Source organism: Myotis lucifugus, unplaced genomic scaffold (assembly GCF_000147115.1).
Source record: "Myotis lucifugus unplaced genomic scaffold, Myoluc2.0 scaffold_1, whole genome shotgun sequence".
Classification (NCBI taxonomy): domain Eukaryota; kingdom Metazoa; phylum Chordata; class Mammalia; order Chiroptera; family Vespertilionidae; genus Myotis; species Myotis lucifugus.
This window is the reverse complement of record NW_005871049.1, coordinates 13,613,067-13,638,354: the sequence shown is the minus strand read 5'-3', so window position 1 is coordinate 13,638,354 and position 25,288 is coordinate 13,613,067. Positions and strand designations below refer to the sequence as shown.

Below are 25,288 nucleotides of genomic sequence, written 5' to 3'. Positions count from 1 at the left end.
AAAACTTGCGCTGGAACCCTTTAAGACAACATTTTTAATAGCACTCTGTGGTACCAACACAGTCTGGCTCCATCGCAGACAATTGACTTTAATTCCCATAGCAATGTGCTAAGGGACCTGCTAAAGCTATAATGTTCATCAAGAAAAACCCCATTTTGATCATATAAAGCTGCCATTAACTAGAGACCACATGGACTTGTATGCCATTAACTAGAGACCACATGGACTTGTATGAAGCAGAATATTTGAGGACAGTGGGACCCTGAGATTAGTACCATTCCAGAGGCCCAAGGAAGCTGTAGAAAAGCTATAGGAAGCAGAAAGACATCATCAAAGCAGGAAGTATGGTGATGAGGTAAGGCAAAATTGAGGTATCTGATCTGGGTGACCATAATCCCCATAGCAAAATGCTAAGGGAACTGCCCAAAATACAAAGTCAGTCAAATCCCATCACCTCCTTGATCTTATACAGCAACCACTTAAGGAGAGACCATTTGAATACTTGATCTGATTGTCTGATCTGTTGCACACAGCGAAAACACAGATCATTGTAGGTTTTCTCTTACTCAATGAATGACAAACAGCTATGGGTCCTGATCCAGAAAAGGGGGCTTCTATTGTATTAGTAATTAGATAAAGAATACACAAAGGTAAAAACAAAATCTTATTCCAGTCTACTCCAAATTAATTTGTTCAACAAATATCGATCGCCCACTGTAATGCTCTAAGTGCTGTGCTCTGAAGTAAAGCTACTATGTGATCAAGGCCAATGTCATGCCTGTCCTCACTGAGCTCACAGTCCAATGAGGAAGACAGATACACCCACAGCAATTATATAATAGTGGACATATTCGAGGAGGTGCTATAAAAACATGCAGAGAGATGACACTTTCAGGAGGAAATAACAAGGAAGCTGGGACCTACAGGGCAAGCAGACATGCCTGAAGGGAGAGGAGTGGATATGTTCTAAGTTGAGAGGCTGTGTAGCTAAAGGCCAGAAGATTAGGAACTGCACTGTATTTTCAAGAAAATCAAAGCCATTCCCTATAGCTAGAGACTACAATCAACATATATAATGGTTTACAAACAGAATTATTTTTCCTTTGTTGTCACTGCTCTATGTGTTGTTGTTTTTTTTAAATCAGGCAACCCCAAACTTTAAGTGGTTAGGAGTGTTCCTTGTTATAATGTATTAAGTCTACTGTTTAATCTAGATCCTGTGAATATTTGTCAATGGAAAATTCTTGCTACTCACAAATGTTTGAAATCCCTTATTTTGAGAAAAATGGAAAAGTTTGTGTTTCTGTTTTGTTATACACACCGTTAAGATTTTATAAATGATAAAGTCACTGAGATTATAAATCAAAGATAGATTAATGACACAAAATAATATTTTGTTGTGAGGTCATGTGAAAAGAAAGGAGACTAATCAGTAAGAAATGGCATTGAAACTACTAGATTGAAACAAAAAAGAAAACAAAGTCACTCCCAATCCCAATGCTACGCTCTCTGAGCCTCCGTTAAGCACCGAGATAAAAGGAAAACAAAATTAAAATATACTTATCTTTGTGTCATGAAGAAATAAAAGTGACAGGTATTATGAGACCATTTACTTCTTATTGCTAAACCACTGGAAACAGTGTAATGATCAATAATGAGACTTTAACGCTCTCAAACTAGTACATTTTCTCATATACAGACAGACCCTTGATGCAATACAGTGGTTAGAAGTTGTTGCCATCTTTCTTTAATTATAAACAACTACAGATTTAAAATGACTCTGAACCAGATAGAAGGCCTTCAACTATACCATATTTCATATTATTAGTAGCTAGTAATGATTACTGAAATACAAAAATATACAACAGCTATTCTATATAGAAAAATATTTACATTTATCACTTTACCATATTCTATTGATATTATGTCTTCAAATATATAGAAGAAAGATAATTTTTATTATTATTAATAATAATAATAATAAAAGAATAACTGCTAACAAATATCAAATACTACTTATCAGTCACTGTTCTGAGCTACTTCCACATTAACTATTTTTTTGTCATTACAACCACTGTATAACAAAGGTTCTGCCAGTATCATCATTTTAAAGATGAGAAATCTGAGGAACAGAGAAATTACATAACTTGCCCAAACTTACACAGCTGGTAAGTGGCAGCCTCAGAGCAGGAACCAGAGAGCCCAGCTTGCACCCATGTGTCTACCACTCGACTGCGCTCCTCAGAAATTAAAGCAAAGTCACCTTCTGCTTGGAAAATCCCTACCGCCCAGCTTTCCAGAGGCCCCTCCCTTGAAAATGAAACTTGGTCTATAGGGTTTCTTGCAGAGGTGAGAGTGAAAACACCTTCTGTCTAAGAAGGCTAGGAGACAGGTTGCCCTGAGGATAAGAAAGATGTCATAAGCAGATGTTTCAGCCAGGAGAGTGGGAAGGCTAAGGGAAACAGAGGTAGAAGAAGACATCTGTGTGATAAATCCTCCCAGCAAGGGTTGATACTCTCCTCCGGAGCGGGTTGAGAGCGTATTCGGTGGCAGGCTTAGTTTTGCCCCCTCCATCCCCACCCACTCTGGGATCATGGATAAATACCAACACGAAGGGAAGCCACAATCAAGAGGCAGCCAAATGTGACTGAAAAACAAAGCTGAGAATTAGTTAAGCGAAGAGGATTGCGTTAACACACCCAAGCTTCCCCTTTGAAAGGAATCCAGAAGTTTCTGTCAAAGCCCATAGGGAGTATAGAAGACGGCTGAAGAGAGAGCCAGAGGCTTGCATGGTGAGGTGTGGTGAGGCGATGGAAAGGAAGCTGAACCCAATACAGCATGACCTGGTAAGGTAGATGGAGGATCTACAGCATCTATCTTTCAAAAGGCCCTCCATTCTAAAGAGAATATCACTCAACAAGGATGTTCCAGCATATGTGGCACTAAATGTGACCTCTATCACAAAATCAATTTACAATAAAATTAACAATTTTAATAAAATTATAAAGCAATGTAACCACAATTATAAACTGTGCATTAATAAAAAGTAGTCACACATCCTGTATACTTTTTTAGTGCACAAATTACATTTCTGTAAAGTGAACTTTACTAACAGTAGCAGTAGACAGAGCTTAATGTCCCATAAAAAATGGTAACAATATCAAGTTAGGGTTCCACAGAATATTTAGACAACCTATTGTATCTTAAAATTGAGGATTAAGTAAATAACCTTACTAATGGTAGATGGTGACAGTGGGGTTCATGCTTTTATGTGTAAGTGACTAATCCTCATACTCTTTTCACAATTTTCTAAATATTCTGTAGAGACAAAATATGCACACCACACTCGGGGGCATTGTGTTGAGTGGGTGAGTTGGGCAGAGTGGGATAGGTGCTTGTGGCTGCAGAGAGCAGAATGGTGATTGCCAGAGGCAGGGGGCAGGGCAAAGAGGTGGGTGAGGGGGTCAAAGGTAAAAATAAAAAATATATATATATTAAAAACAAATAAAAATAAAAAAGATATCACAAAATCCATGCACAAAAAGTCCTTAATTTTATATTATATATCTTTCTAACAAGTTTAGTTAGCTGGTTTCTTAACCCATCATGAATTACTAGCTAAAATCATAGCTAGCCCTACGGCATGCGAGGGCCTGGCAATACGTACCCACCAGGGCCCAAAGCAGTTAATGCAGTGTGATTCTCCCATATCACAATTTTCATCCATCCTCAATCACAGTGGAATTGCATTTCAAACTTTGTACATGAGGTCAATGGTTAATTAGGAGCACTCCATAGGAAAAAGACTTTAAGCCAGTGTTTCTGGACAGCAACTATTATCTAAAGCAAAGGCTATTGACCTGTCGTGAGCCATGTCAGTGACGCAGAGTACCCAGTAGTTCTTGGGCCTATTAACTTCAATGATATGTCACTTCAAGCATTTTATTCTGTCTTCCGCTGATTATTCTCAACCTGTCACGTTCTTCCTTGAATCGGAGTCCAAACCACCATATAATTTCACTTGGACTACTTCCTAATGCTCTCGTCACTACCCAAGAACACGCCCCCCCCTCCCGCCCCCAAGTTTGTTCTTCTTGGACTAGAGATCCTGGTAAAACATGGATTGTATCATGTCTCTCCCCTGCTTCAAATCCTCTAGAAGTTTCTTGTTGACCTTAGGGTTCAGCCCAAAATAATACTTGGAATAACCTTTAACGTAATACATGTTCTAGTTCCTGTCTACTTCTCCAGACTCATTACACTCCTCCGCCTTTCTCTCTTCCCTGGCCTTTCAAAATAAAAAATAAACAAAACAAGACAAGCAAAAATTTGTGATAAAATATACACTGCTACATGACAAAAAATAAACACATCTCACATTATCCTCCATTATAACTAAAAAATCCAGAGTTTCAAAAATTAGTATTTGATTTAACTCCCCCCTTCCTCCCCATAAGTGAATAAATAGAGTTCTGAAAAGCAGAACACAAACTTGTTTCTTAATCTTGCTGACTAGGCAAAGCAAACCCATTTTTTAAAGGTAAGTGACATACTGAGAAGGAAGAAAATAGGGTGTGAATTGAACCATAGGTGCTCCAACACAGGGTAGACAGATATATGCTCTTAATAAAGTAAGTCACTGTTTTCTGATTCCTGTCAGACTTGCTTTTCTCACATTCTTTCATTTTAAGTTGTTCCATAGAAAAAATGTGTCATCATCTGAATAGATGATAGTAATAGCTATTGCTTATTAAGTGCCTACTATAATCCAAAGGCCATGCATAACAGGTTAAAGGCTTAGCTCATGTGCTGTTTATAGAACCTCTATGAGGCAGGAACCATTGCTGTATCCATCTGACAAATGATAAAACTGATAGCAATGCTACTAAGTGGCAGATAAGGCTTCAAATTCTAGTGAGCCGATCTCCAAACACTATACCAACTGTGCCCTATAAATGCATTTGACAAAAGTCAGCACCTGTTCTTTTCTTAAAAAAAAATTCTTAATCAAAGGAATAGAATAATAATTTCTTAAGATAATAAAAATCTCCTTCAATTTAATACTAACATCAAGCTTACTAGCAAATCACTATAGGTATTCATTCCCATTGTATTCAGGAATCAGAATAAGATACTCTGGTGATATTATTTGGCATTTTTCTGGAATTTCTGATTAACACAAATAATGGCAGAAAAATAGAAACTATAGTTATAATTATTCAAAATAATAAAACCACTACTGGTATATTCTTTTACAAGTATTTAATTAACAAAGCTAAGCAAATTACATGAGGCATCATAAGAACTAAAATAGCAAGTTATATGGGATGGTTTAGAACAAAATAAATCATAAATAAAAATTAAATAAAAATTTTCATATTCATCATTCTATATCTTAGCAATATGTAGAAAAAATTACTTAGTTCATACTAATGACAAAATTATATTCTTAAGAATGAACATGATAAGGAATGTATTGAATTTGAATAAAAGTCAATAAAATCAGACAATAGAACAGCGGTTCTCAACCTGTGGGTCGTGACCTCTTTGGCAGTCGAACGACCCTTTCACAGGAGTCGCCTAAGACCATCCTCAAAATAATTTGAGAAGTATACTTTATTCCTGGATGGGAACACTATACACTACAGAGTTATTATTTTTCCAAATTATCTCAGAAGAAATAAAATTGGAAGTGAACTTGACATATAAGTGGATATAGAAAGTTAAATTGACACTATGATCTTAAAAGTTGATAGGGAAAAATCCACTGGTGAAAATTATTTTGAGATAGAGAAGTAATAAAGAGGAACTAGACCTAGTAGATGTTAAAATTGACCACACAAAAAAATAAATTTGTCACTGAAGTATGAATAGATGACTTCATGAAACACTGAATCATGACACAGCAGGTAAGAGAACATTATTTAACAAACATTCTGAGAAGCCATTGGTTAGCTATTTAGGAGAAGAATAATATTCTCATCTCACATCATATGACAAGTTCCAGCTTTTAAAAAAAGACATTCTAGCCCTGCCAGATTTGCTCAGTGGTTAGAGCATCAGCCCTCAGTCTTGACCAGTTTCAATTCCTGGTCAAGGACCCTCCAGCAAGGGGGAGAAATCAACCAAAGGACATGTATGCATGCATATAAGCATAACCAATGGACACAGACACCAGGGGGGTGAGGGCATGGGCGGGGGATGGGGGGTACGAGGAGGGGAGCGGGATAAGGACACATATGTAATACCTTAATCAATAAAGAAAAAAAAAGAACCCTCCAGCAGGAGGCAACTTCTCCATATGTCTCTCTTATGTCGATGTTTTTTTCTCTCTCTCCCCCTCCACCCTCCCTTCCACTCTCTCTAAAAAACAAAATCAATGGAAAAAATATCCTCAGGTGAGAATTTAAAAAAAAAGATATTCTATTAAAAAATATATAAGTATATCATCCTGGATAGGCTTTAAAACAACTTTTTAAATACTTAAGAAAATAAGATTGATAGATTTGACAAAATAAAAATCACGAAGTCCTGTAAGTTAATGTATAGTAAACAAAATGATAAGATAAACAGATTTTTTTAAGTGAAATAAGTATGTTAAAATGTACTGGTTGCTTATATTGTATGGCAGTGGTCGGCAAACTGCGGCTCGTGAGCCACATGCGGCTCTTTGGCTCTCTGAGTGTGGCCACAAAGTTTCAATCGCACTGTACGTGCGCGCCCACAAGTGGTATTTTGTGGAAGAGCCACACTCAAGGGGCCACAGTTTGCCGACCACTGTTGTAAAGAATTAGAAAATTTGGTTTACAAAAATGAAAATATCTCTAAATGTAGGGAATTGAAGAGATAATTTCAAAAAATGAAAATATGAATAATAAATGAAAACTTAAAGAAACTCAATGTCTATAATAATCAAGAATACAAAATAAAATGAGATGCAATTCTTCGTTTTACAAATTTGAAAAAAAATACATTTTATAATATTTTTTTCTATAAAGGTAATCTATCCACGTGGTTGAAAAACAAGACAATATGAGAGGTATCCATTTAGAAATCGTGCCCTGATTCCTGTCCCTGGCCACCCTGTTTTCCCTCCACCCTCTTGTCTTTATTCAGACAACCATTTTTATCAGTTCCTGTGGGTTCTTGAAAATGCTCCTATGAAATGTAAGCAAACTTAGAAGTATATACTTACATTCCCATAGTTCTTAAATAAAATGTAAAAACCGAGTATTTTATAGGAGGTTGAATATTGTTATGAGTTGAAATGGAATTTGTATTTCTTTTAATGCAAACTATCCCTTCATAATCTTTGCCCATCCTTCTATTGCTTTGCACTTCCCTACACCCCCACAATTTAGCATATTAGCGAGAAAATGCTTGGTTATTTGAGAGGCAGATATTTTTTCTTAGTTTATCATTATCCTTTAGAATTTCCCCAGAGTAGCTGGGGTTTTTTGTTTTGATTTGTTTTTGCCAACCAAAAAAAAATTTTTGTGTGTCAGATTTATCTTTTTTTCTCTTTTAGATGTTGAAATCGAAACATTTTAGCTTCTTTTGGGTTTTCTAAGTATTAAGTCATCCACAAATAACAGTTTTACTTTCACCTTTCTAAACGTTATCCTCACATTCCTTTCTCCTGTCTAGCTTTGCTGACTAATAAATAACTCAGGAGAGCTGCACTAATGGTGAGACCTATGCACCCTTTTCATTTCATTTGTACTTATAGCAGACACAGCAGAAAGCCTGTAGCATGTTGACATTACTTCTAAGGCTGTGTCTGGGCTCAGCTGTTTGTGTATATGCATGTTAGTGCATAAACAGTCTTTCAGTCTGTCATGGTCATAATATGTTTAACTCTTACTCTATTGAGTCATCTTTTGTTTTTCTTATCATTCAGAAGGACTGTTGCATTTTGTCAAATGACTATTCAGCATCTATAGAGATTAACATATGCTACATATGCCTTTTCTCCCTTAGATCAATGAATATGATGAATATAATAGAAATCATATTTCATTCCTAGTATGAACCCTTCTTTATCCTGACATATTACTTCTTAATGATCGCTGGGTTCCTCAATGGTAGCAATACCTAGTATGTGTTTTCCCCTAAGACTGTTAGTACGTTTCTTGAGTTTGGGGAATTCTTAATTAAAATTCTAGGAAATAGAGCAGTTTCAAGGAAGGATATGAAATTAGAGGATAAGTTTTACTTTGTAGGTAATTATAGGAAAAAAGCATGTTCTTCATACTTTTCCTTTCAATGTTTATTTACTTATTATTTTCTGATGCCAGAAATGATTGCCCAAGATAGGAATTTACCTTTTCCTCCTAAGATTCTTGTAAAGAGTTTCAGTTTTCATAAACCCTTTATTTCATATTTTTTCCTGATCTATACACATGCTCCAGGATTTTTTCTGAAAGAGCTAATATTACTGAAAGTAAAAATAAAATAAAAGTATATTCACTTTATCAAGAGAAAGTCAGTTTCTTGGGTTTCCATGTCTGTAACTTTATTTTGTTTAGTTCTTGAGGCTGAACTTCAATTTACATTATTCCAAAATATTTTTCAAAAGTTTCAATATGCCATTCAAAAAACCTAATCTACATTATTCTCTGCTTTCTTGACAGTGGCAAAATCACTCAGAAATTGAGTAGCTGAATTGCGTTCATTATTTAATTTTAAGCTCTCCAGTTCCTTTCAAATTAACATAAATAATTACAGAAAATGAGATGTATAATGTCTTCATCTTGCATGCCAACAGTGGACAAACTATGACCCACAGGCCAAACCTTTCACCTGTTTTGTAAATAAGACTTTGTTGGAAGAAAGCCACGCCCATCCCGTCTATGGCTGCCAAACAACAACAAGGCCCAGCTGAGCAGTTATGACTAAGATCATCTGGCTTACAAAGCCTACCATATTTACCACCTGGCTCTTTTCAGAAAAAATATATATTGCCCACCTCTGATATATGCAATGTTCTCTGTCCTCAGAAAATGCCTTAAATATTCTATGACAAATGGCATTTTCCTTTTTAGCCAAGATGCTCATTTAAAAATTTCTGAGTATATACAGGTGCTCAAAAAATGTATGCACACTTCAACAGCTGATAGCTGAATTTTGAAAATGAAATGTAATTTAATAAACACTACTTTTATAAATATTAAAACTGTATATATGCATTTTTGGGGACACCCTATATATAACTTCACCTGGTTTGCCACATCTTCATTATTATTCATTACATGCTTACATTAAAAAATCTATACTGCCTGATATAATTCTTAAAACCTTACTTACATGACTTCCTGTGGGCTGGCTATATGCTAACATTGACTTCTCTGCGTCCTGTGACAACACCAGCATGGCACATGATGGGGCACTGCTTCAAAGAACCAGATGGCCGTATGTGGAAATGGATTCTGTAGAAGCCAAGGAGAGGGGTAAAATGATTTAAGAGTACATACTGAACGATTCTCCCATCCTCACATTTAGCTACTGCCACACAGATCAGGCTAGAAAAAACAAGAAGACTCATATGGAGAAAGCTTCAGAAGTCAATAGGAATTTGGGGGGGTTAATTTTTCCTAAAACCTTCAGACTTCCCCATAACTTAACTCACATCCATGTTGGCTATTTCATTTGGAAGACAAATAATCATACATCATTTAAAAGAAACTATAACATTTCATACAGTTCTCCAGTGAAATGGTTTTTTATTTTCTCACACACACAAAAAAACAACCCCACAAAGCAAATGTGATGTCAAATGTGTTTGTGGACTCGATGTCATTACTGACCATCTCTAAGTTGCAAACATTTATTCTAAGAGTGAAGTGACAAAGTCTCCCTGCAAACACTCAGTAGTAAAATACATCATGTTTTCAAGGAATATGTCATTTTGAAGGGGTTTAACTATGCCAACAGATTATACCATTAGGAAACCATAAAGTAGTATGTTTCCTACTTAAAAAGTAGTGTAACTTAATTACAGCATTTAAAATAGTTAAGCATTATAAATCCTATTTTGTAAAGTAAATTAAGAAACACTTTAACCAAAGATCAGAATGGTTCATGATATAAAGAATATCTATATTAATAATAAAATTGTATGTATAATCTTATTTCTGGCTGTTACTGATATAGTTAAAGGTTAATATAATGTTAAGTCCAAAAGTTTAGACTTTCAATATATATGTTTGCATACTGGTACTTTCTTGAGTTATTTATTGAAAAATATTTACTCAAACCTGTATATAAGGACCTATACTAGATGCTCTAATAACTGGTCTTAATACTTAAAGAACTCACCAACCTGTGTGTGGGGAAAACTTCAAACAACTAAATAAAGCTGTTAGTGTTTCAATAGAAGAGTTGAGAAAGCCCCATGTAAAAATAGAGTGAGGCAATTAATTCTATAGAGATGAGGAAGATAAGGAACTTGGAAAGATTTCAGAGAGTGGGTACATTTGAGCTGGCCTTGAAGTAGTGTTACTCAAAGGGAATGTTTCTTGTGGAGGCTCAGAATTCAAGAGGGTGGGTGAGGAATGATATTTTAATATGATTTTAAATGTAGCTTTACATTTTCCCTGGAACTGGTGACTAAAACCCAATGTTGGGAATAAAGAAGCATTAGGTTGGCCCACAGTCTAAAGGAGCTTCTTAGCTACGTCAGATACCTGCTCCAGGACTAACGCAGAGGTCAGCAAACCCTTAATATGTCTATGACTTACAAATCACTAACTCTACTTCAAGAGCCCAACCCCAGTCCATATACAGGAGACTAAAATAACGGTCAGGGAAAGACAAAGATTGAAATCATAAGCTGAGGACAGGATGAAAATTGCTATGTGGCTATACACAGAGAGATTATGTTTTGAACCCAAATTCTCACATTGAAACCTTACCCTCTAATGTTACGGTATTTGGAGATGGGGCTTTTGGGAGGTAATCGGGTTAAGTGAATGCATAAAGGTGGGACCCTCATAATAAAATTAGTGCCTTTATAAGAAGAGACACTAGAGAGCTTGCTTCCTCTCTCCTCCCCACCATGTGAGGACATAGTGAGAAGGCAGCCATCTGCAATCCGGGAAGAGAGTCCTCATCAGAGAACTGAACCAGCCAGTATCTTGATCTTGATCTTGGACTTCCCAGCTTCCAGAAGTCCAGGTATGGTATTTTTATGGCAGCCAGAGATGATTAATACAGACTGGCATTTTATCCCTTGGCTGGATATCATATCAGCTAATGGTATTATTGACTTGCTCTTAAACTTACCTGGCAAAAGAAAAAAAATAATGGAGAAAAGTATCATATTTTGTTTCCAGTGTTTGATCCAGCAAAGCTGTGATCAAGCCTGGCCTCCAATGGGACTCAGATAATGAGAACTGTTGAGCTGTACCACCAGGGGAGGTTAAGCCTGATCACCCACAGAAGGCCTGTGGGGGGGCCACTATATGTAATGTGGAAGAACTCACACACATATCCTATAAGAGAGCCCAACTTTAGAACCCTCTCATACAGAAGGTATCAAAGATCAGTTACTGTTAGCCAGGAAAAGAAGCAACAACCAACAGAGGATGGCCTAGTTAAGCAGGAGACATCTGGCCCTTTGGTCCTATGCCACCCTCTCAGTCTCTAACTTCCAACAATTAGAACTAGAAAGAGGAAGCTAGAAGGCACCCTTTCCCCCTACTAGTCCCAGTTATTACTTGAACTGGAGGAACATATGGAGATGTGGTTGGGATTTTAAATAGACTAGAGTCCAGTGGTTCTCAACCTTCTGGCCCTTTAAATACAGTTCCTCATGTTGTGACCCAACCATAAAATTATTTTTGTTGCTACTTCATAACTGTAATGTTGCTACTGTTATGAATCGTAATGTAAATATCTGATATGCAGGATGGTCTTAGGCGACCCCTGTGAAAGGGTCGTTCGACCGCCAAAGGGGTCACGACCCACAGGTTGAGAACCGCTGGACTAGACAAATAATTGGAAGTGACCAGAATACTACAGGACTGACACTTCTGAAAATGGATAATTGTAAATGGATTATGAGGAGAGTGGTTCCAGCAACATTTCAGAGTTGGCATCAATAAGTCTGTTTTGCAGTAAAAAAAGAATAGTCTATGTTTGTTAAGAAAATATTAAAAATAAAGGCAAAATACTGCAAAGAATTAGAGAGGAGAGATTTAAATCTTTGTGTTATCATCTATGAAGAAACTCTGGGGAAAAATGTATAACATATTCTTCAGAGTTACTGAGATTATGAGCTCCTTGAAGACAGGAACCGTAGCTTGGTAATTTAGAATGCCCAAAGCTTAATAAAGTGCCTGAACCAGAGGAGGCAGTCACTAATTCATTTTTAAATTGAATCTTCCATATGGCAACAGATCAGCCTTTTTTCTTTAATGTGGGATCTAGGGAAACTCTAGAAATGGAGAAAGAATAGCATATTCTATTAATGTATTTTCCTGGCTTGGTTTTCCCATTAGCTTATAGTCTGCCACATACAAAAAGTATCCAGAGTTGTGCTGTCCAATTTAGTAGCCACTAGCCACAGATGGCTACTTAAATATAATCATAAGTTAATTAAAATAAAATGAAACTGGAAATTCACTTCCTCAGTTGAGCTAGCCACATTTCAAGTACTCATGTGGTTATTGGCTACCATACTGCACACAGCATATACAAAACATTTTTTAAAAATGTTTTTATTGATATTTAGAGAGAGAGAGAGGAAGGGAGTGGGAGAGATAGAAACATCAATGAGAAATAACATCGATTGGCTGTTCCTGCACGCCCCCTGCTGGGGATCAAGCCCAAAATCCTTGCATATGCCATGACTGGGAATAGAACTGGTGACCTCCTGGTGTGTGGGCTGATGCTCAACCCCTGAGCCACATAGGCCAGACACAGACTATTTTCATCACTGCAGAAGTTTCTGTTGTACAACTGTGATCTAGCTATAGCACGACTTTGGTGTCAAACAGATTTGGATTTGAATTCTGACATAGCCACTTACTAACATTAAGGTTTAGGGAAAGTTAATCAATTTCTTAGGGCAGGGGTGGGCAACCCCTGGCACGCGTGCCAAACATGGCACGCCAGTAACTTTTGCTGGCACACGAAACCCTCTCTTATAATCTTCCATTTACAATTTTTTTCTTAATATCACCTTTTTTATTTTTCAGATATATTCAGTGTAGGTGCATCTTAGATAAATAATTTTACATAACAAGTTATCTTAAAGACCATAGACATGGATTGACGAGAGAGGGGAAGAGCAATTTATATGCCTCTGCCTTAACTCTCCCTGCCTTCCTAGATCCAACCAGTGTTTTGGCTTCATCCACTTACGCTTGTGAATCTTTGTTCTCAGTGATGAATTTTGTTAAGTCTCATAATAGGAGTAGCCTGACGGATGAAAGTAGTAGCTCGTGCATATTTCTGAAGGTCATGAAATATAAACCTGATGTAAAATCTCTGTCATCAGTGATGCAGCAGCAAAAGTCCCACTGATAATATCAAACAGTCATAAAGTTTTCTGTCGGACTATCAGTGTACATGTACACATTAAAAAATAAACGTATTTTTCATCATCATATATTGTGTTTTTGTCGCTCGAATGAATTTTATTATTTCTTCGAGGTTCTTCACATACGTACACCTTAAGAGATATCAAGTAGGCGTAACATGTTCTCAAAAAATTAGGGTTGGCACGCAGAAGAATTTTGAGTCAGAGATTTTGCTGGTTTGGGCACGCACTCACAAAAAGGTTGCCCACCCCTGTCTTAGGGCCTCTGTTTCTCCCTCTGCAGAATGGGGACAATGTGAGTACCCACCTCACTGGTCATTGTAAGGTTCAAGTGAGCTCATTCATGCAAACTACATAGAACAGGCCTTGACATAGAGTGAACACTCAAAAGTCTCACCTCTTATTAGTGATTATCACTCTGTAAAGATAATACCTCACCATGAACCAGTCATCAGATCCCTCACAGCAGGCTGTTCCACCCTCCCACAGGACTGGCAAGAGGAAAACGGCCATTAACACCCTTACCACCTAGTTCAGTGTTGTTAAAGTGCCACTTTACAGTGAATGAAACGCGCACTAATTCCTTCTTCAGGGAAGCCTTGCTATGAAAAAATGTTGGCAAATTAAACATGCGTTAGTGATGTGACTGACTGACTTCCGGTGCCAGCTTTTTCTTGAAATGAACATTTGGCAAGACAGACCCCTTGATATCATTTTAAAATTCTCACAAAGAAAAAGGCTGTCAAACGGTCATGGAAAGGCACAGCTGGTGCAGCAGAATCGAAGTGGAAGAAGATAGCCAGGTGGGTCAAGGTCAGGTTTTTACTGCTGGTAATTTTGAGCTAAGATTTGAAGAACATGGAAAACATGATGAGGAAAGAGAGATAAGTGGACAAAGAAACAATACCAAGAGAAAGGAAAGAGAAAGAAAGGAGAGAAGCCTGGTAGTTTTAGCCCTTCAAGAAGGAAGATTTTCCTTTTATCCCTTGTTAACTTGTGGCTTCCAACAACAGAAAACTAGAGAGGTCTAAATCTAGTGGCCGGTTTTTATTTGTTTGGTCCTACTATGCAACATCTTCATATAATAGGAATACTAAATGTATATGTATAAAATATTATATATACAGGGTTTCCCCAAAAAATGTATACATACCTTAACAGCTAATAGCTCAATTTTTAAAATGAAATGTATTTTAATAAATAGTGCCTTTATAATTATTCAAAGCATGTGTATACATTTTTTTGGACACCCTATATATATAAAGCTATTTTGGTGCCTTTCTGATCCTTCAAATATTTCTAGTTAAAGATAAATGAGCCAACCAATAAAAAGTTCCCAAGTATATGTTTAAAAAGGATTTTCTTCTTTTGAATCGTTTGGGTATTTATATAAAAAGATTCATATAAAAATTATTCTTCAACATAAAAATCAGCCAATCATTACCAAACAATTTTCCAGTACTGCCACTATAGATAATTGTTTAACTATTAAAGTGTATGTTATGATTTATAGCAGCCATAATGGCACCCATCTCTATATGATTGCTTGCTGCTGCCACGGAAGACATACGTCATCTGTTGCAGCACTCGATGCCATATGACAATTTGGAATGATGCACTGATAATAGCTTATCAGTGAAAGTAACAGCTTAATTACACCGCACATCTCCCGCTGGATTCTGACATTTCCATTGCTTCTCACCCATCCCCTATAGAAGCAAAGGGGTACCATTGCCACAATCCTCAGAAATAACATAATTAAGTTAAAAAGTCTAAGGCGAAGCTGATCTTTTATTAAACATAGATGCACTTTAGACCACAAAATCCCTCAGTCCCGTCTCCAGACTGTTTCACTAGAGCTGGTTGTCACTCTTCCAGGGTTTAATTATTCCTACCGATGTCTCCCACTCCAAATTCTTGGCTTTTTTATAAAATGTACCCTGAACTTTGGATCTCTGAATCAACACAGTGGCCACAAATTTGCAGTAGAAGTCCCATAGGTTTTGTTTCTAAAGCACGGTTTTTGACAGGCTGCTTGTGACAAGTAAACTAAACTTCTCCAGTCTATATAGCAAAGCAACAGTGCTTATACAACTGCTAAGAGGCAGACTCTCTATTAGTGCAGTTTATTTGGCAACTGGTTGAGTGCTTGGACTCTTGAGTTGCAGTGTGGTCCGTATGGTTGCTGGCCTTCTTTTCCTTGGACTGGACAGCAGGACTTGTCTGCCTTTCATAGCATTGCTGGTTCTTTCTTCTCGCCCAGCGCTGTGTCTAATTACCTGGGACAAAGCTATCAGAATGCCTGCCCTTACATTAGGAGACTGACGGTTTAAGTTCATTACCTCCTCTTTCATGGGTCTCATTACATGTTCTTATTTAAATAGTAGTTCCTAAAACAAAGACTATAAATAGATTACCATGTCTGTCTTCTTTCTATTCTTTGCTTTTCATGTTTCTCTTTCATGATCCTTAGCTTTGTGCAAAGAAGATGGGCTGATAGACATTTTCAAACACCCAATGTGCTTCATTCATTCTATAAGATTTCACATTTGTTGCAGTCTTTAAGATTTTGACCCTTTCTACTGGGTGTGGAGTGGTATAATGGCTAAAAGTGAGTGGCCACTTCCTGAACCAGTGCCATCCTTAAATAACTGAGACTGCACTATTAACCTAAATGATCAAATTACTAACAAGAAGATTCCTTGACAAACGGCGGAGTGAGAACAAAGGAAACCGGAAAGTCTTGTAGACTATATCATCTAGGTTAGAATGCAAAATAGAAAATTATCTCCACTCAGTTATAGAACATAGCCTTCCATGCAACTAACATTAAATGTGTTGCTGTCATGTGCTTGTACTACAAACATTCATTTCTACAGACATAGAATCACCGCTTTGGGCTTGTGTAAACACGGCAGAGATGTTCACCATCCTGTCATTTACTAGACTCCATGCAGACTACCATCTTTCTAGTCTATGCATCATTAGCATAATTTGCAAAACCATAGTTCATGCAATATTGAGACTGAAGGCTCTTTGATGACAATGGGAGCCTTCCAAATGTACCAAAACCATGGAGTGGACTGGAAGCCAGAGACTTGACTGCTCCTGGGTTTGTCTTTAGATAGCTAAGTGGCCTTAGCAGGGTGCTTCATGTCTCTTAGCCTCAGGTTTTTTTATCTTTAAAATAAGGAAGCCAGGTTGGTCCATGTCTGAAGTCCCTTCCAGTGCCTAAGTTCATCTGTGACAGTCACAGATGGTTAGCAGCATATGATCAAATTCATCTACCTTGTGTTAAGCCTCAAAACCATCAGAGTTGACACCTGAGGTAATGGCTCCAGTCTAATCATCCTAATATTCCAGAAGAGAACCAAAGTGCAGAGAAACTAAATGTATTTTTGCAGTTTTACACAAAGAGGTAATATTGGGGTTGACCATGTGTCTTGGGTTCCCAGTTCAATTCTTCACTAGTAGCTCATTCAGGGAACAGAGAGCACAAGGCATGCGTGATCCATTGTGCTATCTCTCCATGTTAGCTTCAATTTCAAAAGAGGTCAACTTATCCCCAAAATCTAGGATTACAATAGGCTGGGAAGGGGTTTCATAACCCTATATGTATTGACAATAACTGAAGGGCTGTAGATTTTGGTTTGTTTTAATTTTGGATCTTAGATGTAACTATCCTGCAACAACACTAGTACCACCGGCAAAATACTTCTACAATGCAATCTACTTCATTCCACTTATTTTCATACCGCTACTTTCTGGGTCAGAACAACTAAAGTAAACATGCCATCCACAACTGCTCTGAGACAGCTCTGCTTCCTCATAACCCAACGCAGAGCAATTACCACCTTTCCGCCTTGGATGAATGAGAAGATGGAAATCTCCTCACTGTGGCTAAGCTACCACTCTTGCTTTCACACTCAGATCTTTGGGATCTTTGCCCAGTGTGGGTTGATATATAGCATCATATATTTATATAGCTACTGTTTCTTGTATGAATCAGTTAGATGAAGAACCAGCAAGGGCAGCTGGCTCCTTCTTTGGAAATCCACCCTGTAGGTTCCAGAGAAATAAGGTGGTTTGTGGAATGCTCAGGAACTGATGCCACATCTGTGAAAATCCCATGGGTGGAGAAGGGAATTGTTTGGCAGCTCAGAGCTGGACAGTCAGGACACAGGAGTGGAGGGGGAGATGGAGAGGAGGTTTCTAAATGGCAGTATCTTGTTCTCACCCTCATTTTCCCTGAAAGGTAGGACCTGGGAGAAGCCTGCTTCACTGCATGTGTTAACCTTGACTGGTACTTGCAGTCTGGGCCTGGACTATGGGGCACACAGAATTTATGCAGTTGGCAACACAACTGCATATGTCTATACCTTAGATCTAAGCAATTGCTCATCCCATCACTACCACCAGACAGAGGGGTGCCTAGAGCAAAAGTCTGGGAAGGAACCTTGGGGAACGAGGTATTGGAGGAGTAGAGAGTCATGGGGTTGTTAAAATCCAGAATACAATAGTGTAGGCTCTTCAATCTGATCTTTTGCCAGCCTACCTGGATTCAAACCCGTAGCCTGGAAGCAAATGTTTTATAAACTTCGAATGTGCCTTGAATTAAGAGAGGTTGAGGTTTTAGAAGAGAAATACCTCAATATCAAACCTAAAATCATCATCAAGTCAGATGTCTGAAGTTTTAAAGGTCCTTCACAAAACAACGAGAACTAGAATCTTGCTTCCTAAGGGTAGACTCTAAAGATATAAACTATAGATTTTTAAAATCTGACATTTGGGATTATTACAAATTTTAAAGTGACAGAATAATGTTGTTATGACTGTGTATTTGTTCTCTTGCATTCTCAAGAGAAGAGGCACTAAATAATTATCAACTACTAGGGGCCTGGTGCACGCATTCGTGCACCAGTGGGGTCCCTTGGCCTGGCCTGTGAGATCAGGCCAAAACCTGCTCTCCAACATCCCCCAACAGGTCCTGGATTGAGAGAGGGTGCAGGCCAGGCCGAGGGAACCCACCAGTGCATGATCAGGGCTGGGTAGGAATGCAGGAGGTTGGCCAGCTGGAGAGGGACTGCAGGAGAGCTCCAGGGCATGTCCGGCCCATCTCGCTCAGTCATCATCAGCTGGACCCCAATAGCAAGCTAACCTACCGGTTGGAGCATCTGCCCCCTGGTGGTCAGTGCACAATATAGTGAGCAGTTGAGTGGCCTTAGCATATCATTAGCATATTATGCTTTGATTGGTTGATTGAATGACCGGACACTTAGCATATTAGGCTTTTATTATACAGGATACTACTATTTTTATAAAATTCTCTCATTGCTTTTATCTATTGAAAATTTTTTTTCAAAACATTTGGTAACTGGAATTAGGAAAATGAAAGGTTTTTTTATTTGAAGCAAGTTAGACAATAGGGTGTGCCTTGTTTTTTTCCCTTGCACTTATTAAAGAATTTATTTTGCAATTTGTAAAAGTATCCCTTCAGTGAACAAACTGGCACAATGTTAAACAGTCCTTTTTTTTTTTTTTAGTTCTGTGAAGGTCATACTACTCCAAAGAGCTCATAAGCATCATCCAAATAATGACTGTAAGGATTCTATCGGTAGCCTGGCCCCAATGAGGCCCTCAACCCTCAAGAAATTGTATTTGCCTTTTTTTGAATATGCTGGGAATGGTTTCCCAAAAGTTATGTGATCACTGATGGTTTATTTCCAATTAAATCTAGTCAAGCTTCTTTCCCTCAGAACTTTATATTACTTGACCCCTCAGCAATATGTGATAATTACTGACAACATAAAGAACATAATTAAAGATCTACTATGTACTGGGCAAGGTGCTGGTCACACAAGGACACAATATTTCCCAAACTGCAGCCCTTCCAACTCCACCATCACATTCCTTGCCATCCTTAGGACCACCTTCACCAATTACCACAGAGAGGCAATGTGAACACAAGTCAATATTGTAAAATACTGCACATAGTATTAGAAAAGTATCAGTGGAGAGAACATAAAGGAGGGATGTGGTCGATATTTTTCAGGGGGCCAGAGAGGTGGCAAAGTTGGGGTTTTGCCACGAGAACTTCATAAGGAAGTGATTCTTTAAAGTAGATATGTTTTTAAAGTAAAGAGAGAACATACTGGTGGTTGCTGGAGGCAGGGTTGGGGGTGGGTGAAATGACTGAAGGGTGTTAAGAGGTACGAAACTTCCAGATAAATAAAGAAGGCATGGGGATGTAATGTACACTATAGTGACTATAGTTAACAATACTGTGCTGTATATTTGAAAGTTGCTAAGAGAGTAAGTCTCTAAAAGTTCTCATTACAAGGGGAAAAAATGCAGTAACTATGCATGGTGATGAATGTTAATTAACCTTATTGTGATGATCATTTTGTCATTTATACAAATATTGAATCAGTAGGTTATACACCTGAAACTAATATAATGTTTTATGTCAATTATACTGTGATTAAAAGAGAAAAGATGAGTGCATAAGACTAGTCATATGGGGATATAAAATCCATTGTGAGAGTATCAGACAGAGTAAGTATGACAGGGAAGCAAAGAGAGAAGGTGTGAAGTCTGACATTCTCTCTGAAGACCTAAAAACTGGCCAATACCTTCTTGAAGACATTTTCTGAACATTTCTTCTGTCAGAGCCCAGCACAGTGATATAAAGATCCCTTGGTCTTCTTCCCAAAACCTTTTATACGTGCATTGGCCTCCTAAGGAAATATTCTGACAGTTGCTTCAGTCAATCATTCTTTACTATTAAGTCACAAAACAAAATATCTTGTACAAATAGCTCACCCAATCTTCAGTCCAGTATTTCTAATAAATTACAGGACATATGCAACTGCATGTTCCACTTTTATCTCAGTCTTAATGTTTGCAAAATCAAGTTCATCCATTTCCCAGTTGTAACCAATGTCTGTTCCTCCAGTGTTTATTTTTCCTGTCTCCCAAGATTAAAATCTTGATGATGTCACCAGGACTCTCTTTGCACTTTGCCCCTCCGACTGAATCAAGGTCTTGTCAAGTACTTAGAAGAGCTCTTGCCCATACTTGGAACTGAAAAGTATGTTGCCAAAGGAAACAGATCAATGAAGAAATAAACTTGATCTTCTTTGAAATAACTCTTCTTTCTATCCCCTTTACTTTTAACATACCCTACTCTTTGACACCCATTCTGTAAATATTTATTAGTGCCTACCATATGCCATGACAAACAATGGAGTTATTGCAACGAACAAAATAACAAAAGTACAAGCTCTCCTGTAGTTCACATTCGAATAGAGCAAGGCATGTATTAAAGAATCAAATACAACATATTTAAATCCCTTATCTGAAAACGTAAATCAAAAAGGCTCTAAAAACTGAAAGTTTTTACTTAATTCATAGGTTAACCAAACATAAATTGAACTGACATAAGACTATGTTCTCCACTTATTTCACTTTTGGGGAGGTACCTGAATCAGCTTGATTGCTGCATGGTTTATATTAAAGGCATTTGTATCACTCTCAGTCTGCTCTGCTAGGGCTTCCATCACAGAATACCACAGACTGGATGGTTTAAGCTATAGAAAATAATTTTTTTTCACAATTCTGGAGGCTGGAACTCCAAGATCAAAGTGCTGTAAGGGCTGGTTTCTGGTGAGTTCTCTCTTCTTGCCTTGCAGAGAGCCACTTTCTCAGTATGTCTGTACACGGCCTTTTGCTGCATGCCCACTCTTGGTATCTCTTCCGAATCTTATAAAGACACCAGCGTTATCAGATTAAGGGCCTACCCTTATAATAACCTAGTTTAACCTTAATTACCTCCTGAAACCCTTTATTCAAATACAGTCCCATTGGGGTTAGGGCTTCAAGATATGAATTGGGAGGAGGAGGGAAGGGCATGACACAATTCAGTCTATAACAATTACTTTTTCAAAATCTGGAAAAGACTCTGAATTCTAAACATATCTGATTCTAAGAGTTTTGGCTATGATACTGTAAAGACTTGGTAGTATGTCAAATAGTAATAGGTGTGTGGAGAAGAGTTTAAGCCCAGAGTGCTGGTGGCAGTACAGTTTGAAGTATACCAGTAAGGGAAACCCTCCCTCAAAAGGGATATTTGAGCCAAGCTCTGAAGGAGTTAAGGGAGAGGATCATATCTGAGAGAACAGCATTCTAGGCAGGGGGCCACCAAGTTCAAAGACCCTTAGATGAGGATAGAGCAGTGTGGCGGAGGAATAGAAAGGTTGCCAATGTGACTGAATGGGTGAGCTAAGGGAGAAGTAGTGGATGAGATCACGGAGATACAAACCACTTAGCCCTTCACTGACCATTGCAATGCAATTTGGTTTTTAATGAAGTGAAATGAGAAAGCAGTAGAGAGTTTTGAATAGAGGAATGGCATGAATGAATTATGGTTTAAACAGGATCACAATGTGTGGCAGATTTCCAAACGATAGCTGCCATCAATCAATGCCTTCCTTCCATGAACAAGCATGGCAACATTACCCATCAAGAGTTAGAGAGAGAGAGAGAGAGAGAGAGAGAGAATATTAATGTCTTCACCCCTTGAATCTGGGAGGACCTTCTGACTTGCTTTTCCAATAGAATGAGACAAATGTGACAGCCTGGGAATTCCATACCCAGGCCTCTTAAGAGCATCTGAAGCTCCCACTTCCTATTTGATAGAAGCTGGATATTATGTAAGGAGTCTGACAACCGTGAGAACATCATGCTGTAAGAAAGCCCAATTGAGCCTGGTGGAAACGCCAAGTGGAGAGGGAATCAAACAATAGCCATAGCTGAGAACCCATATGTATTACCCAATGTCTTAAGCCACCTCAGACAGTCCTTGAGCTTTGGAGTCATACCAGCTGAGACCAGAGACATTGTGGAGTGAAGACAAGTCGTTGCCTTTTTTATTTTCTGTCCAAATTTCTAAGCTGGAAACCTTGAACAAATTTGGGGGTACTTTATTACATAGCAATTAAGAACTGGCACTAAAATTAATATGAGACCAGGTGGTGGAGAAACACCTGAAGAGAAGCAAAGACACTGTCAGCTAGAAGGGCACTGATGAAATTATTACCAGAGAGAGGGCTACTCATCTATATAAATAAAAGCCTTATATGCAAATTGTCCCCTCGGGAGTTCGACCAGGAGACTTGGAGTTCCATCACTGGCTATGACGTGTGCTGCTGACCACCAGGGTGCGGCTAGGAATGAAGGAAGGCCCCAGCCGGCAGCCGGAAGGGGCCTCTAGTATTATATAATAGTAAGATGTTTGGCAACACTGTCACCAGCAATAATACAGAATTAAGGAAATGTATCTCATGAACTATGGACATGCTTAAGATTTCTAAATGGGACAACTGACTTCATTTAGCTGCCTAGGATTAATTACAGGAAGAGAAAGATGAACTGAAATGTTCAGCAGAATCTAGAGGAAATCGGGACTTACTAGGTTGGAAACGAAAATTTATTGTCCTGCTTGCTTGTCTAGTCAGCAAAAGATTCTTAAAGAAAGAAGTCGTTTTAGGGCAAAAATCACATCTAGGGGTCTATTAGCACCATGTGCTCTCAGGTTAAAGATCAAATCAAGTGTATGGCTGGGGAAAATCTCTCATGAAGACCTCAGAAAGATTTAAAATGTAGTGCCTCGTAGGCTCTGCCAGGGAGACAGAAGCGCCTCTGAAACCCCAAGGCTCGTCCTTCAGCATTCTGACCTGCAGCCAAAGTCAAGAGGAGCCTGTCTTAAGAGTTTTGTGGGTATGTCTTTTTCTCAAGGAATGAAAAAATATACAGGAAGCTCCCAAGATTTATAAGAAAATTGTACTAAGCCAGAACCGGTTTGGCTCAGTGGATAGAGTGTTGGCCTGCGGACTCAAGGGTCCCGGGTTTGATTCCGGTCAAGGGCATGTACCTTAGTTGCGGGCACATCCCCAGTGGGGGGCGTGCAGGAGGCAGCTGATCAATGTTTCTCTCTCATTGAGGTTTCTGGCTCTCTATCTTTCTCCCTTCCTCTATCTTTCTCCCTTCCTCTCTGTAAAAAAAAATCAATAAAATATATTATTAACAAAAATTGTACTCAAAATAAGTATCACCAGCTAAACAAAAGGGAGAACCATAAGAGGTCTCTAGATTCCTAACTCTCTATGAACACGAAGCAGACTTCTCAACTGCTGACACGAGCTATCTCTGATGGACCAAGAAGAGGAAAGCCTTTAACTTTCCAGCCAGCCCAGCTGAGCTGCCAGATAGATGAGCTGAAGAAACCTTCTTGAATGTTTCTCCCCAGCAACCTAAGAAGAACAAACCAGCTGAAGGTAGCCCAGTTGCACAATAATGACAAATAAATTATTGTGGGATTTCTTTTAAGTCATTGTTCTCAGGGATTTTTTTGTTTTGTTTTGTTTTGTTTGTCAGGTGGGTTTGTTTTTGTTTTTATTATTTAATGAAGGCAGAGCAGAAACAGGTTAAACATTCTGGCTCTTGTGTTGCATTGAGAAGAAGGTTGGGTGGAGGGTGAAATGTAACAACAGGGAGACCCACTCTTGCAATAATACCATGAGATATGATATCAATGGCTGGAATGAGGTCAGATGTGGGAAACAGTTGGGAGGCACAGGTAAATGGGTTAGTGGAAGATTAATGTGAGGTGTGAGAAAAAGAGACGTCAAGGACAAATCCAAGATTCACTGATTAACTGTCTCTGCACCTAAAAATATGGAATTGCCATCAACTGAGATCGGGCAGACAGTGAGAGGAGCAGTTTTGGGTTAAGTCAGGAATCCGCTGAGTACTAGATATCTAATCAGGGATGTTGAAAGACTGTTGGGTCTGGAGTTCAGAGAGAAGTCATGATTGGAGATATAAATATAGCAAGTATCTGTGTATGAAGACATTAAAAGCCAAGAGACTAAATGAGGTCACCAAGGGAATGAGTTTAGACAGAGAAAAGGCCTAAGCACTGGGACCTTGAACTCCTCTATTTAAAAGGGTAGGGAAACAAAGAACCAGTAAAGGAGACAGATAGGTGCTGGTGAGGTAAAAGGAAGTAAGAAGGTATTCCAAGCCAATCCAGAACTCTAGGGGTGTGCACAGGTGGGAGCCAAGAACTGACCACTGCATTTAGCATGGGGGTTCTCAGGACCTCAGACAAGTACATTTTTAGTGGAGCAGTGGGGACCACAACCTGGCTGGTTCAAGAGAGACTAAGAAGAGAGAAATTGGTGACAGAGAACTGAATTGACTTTGAAAATTTTTCATAAACTGGGGACAGAAAAACTAGGTGGTGGCTGGAGAGAAGCATGAGGGTTTTGTTTTGTTTTGTTTTGTTTTGTTTTGTTTTGTTTTGTTTGTTTTAATGGGAAAAAAATATAGCATGGCTATATAGTGATTGGAAAGACCCACCAGAGAGAGAAAAGTAGTGATGGTGGGAGAGAAAAGATGAATTATTAGAGCTATGCCCTTGAGCAGGTGATAGGAAGGAGACTACACACCTAAAAGACTGCCATGAGTTTATGGCTGGTTCCCTTACCTCTAATGTGTTTTTTCCTCAATAAATTTTACCCCAGACCAAATTTCCTAAAATACTGCTTTTATTATAATACTAGGGGCCCGGTGCACAAAGATTCGTACACTGGGGGTGGTGCCTCAGCCCGACCTGCACCCTCTCCAATCTGGGAGCCCTCAGGGGAGCCCTCTCAAATCCAGGAGTTTCTATCTTTGCAATCA

The 25,288-nt window shown here is 38.5% G+C and overlaps 1 protein-coding gene across 7 annotated transcripts in view; it reads right to left on the bottom strand.

Moving 5' to 3' along the window:
• Nucleotides 1-25,288, bottom strand: part of IL15 (interleukin 15) — a 61,608-nt gene that overhangs the window by 29,508 nt on the left and 6,812 nt on the right. For 4 of the 7 annotated variants that reach the window (XM_014455370.2, XM_014455339.2, XM_023754644.1 and 1 more), the window contains one exon: nt 9,307-9,428. The exons of the other annotated variants lie outside the window; for them this stretch is intronic. In XM_014455370.2, the coding sequence (XP_014310856.1) occupies nt 9,307-9,372 (66 nt within the window). In that variant the 5' untranslated portion in view covers nt 9,373-9,428. The remainder of the gene's footprint in view (nt 1-9,306; nt 9,429-25,288) is intronic. 7 annotated transcript variants of the gene reach the window in all.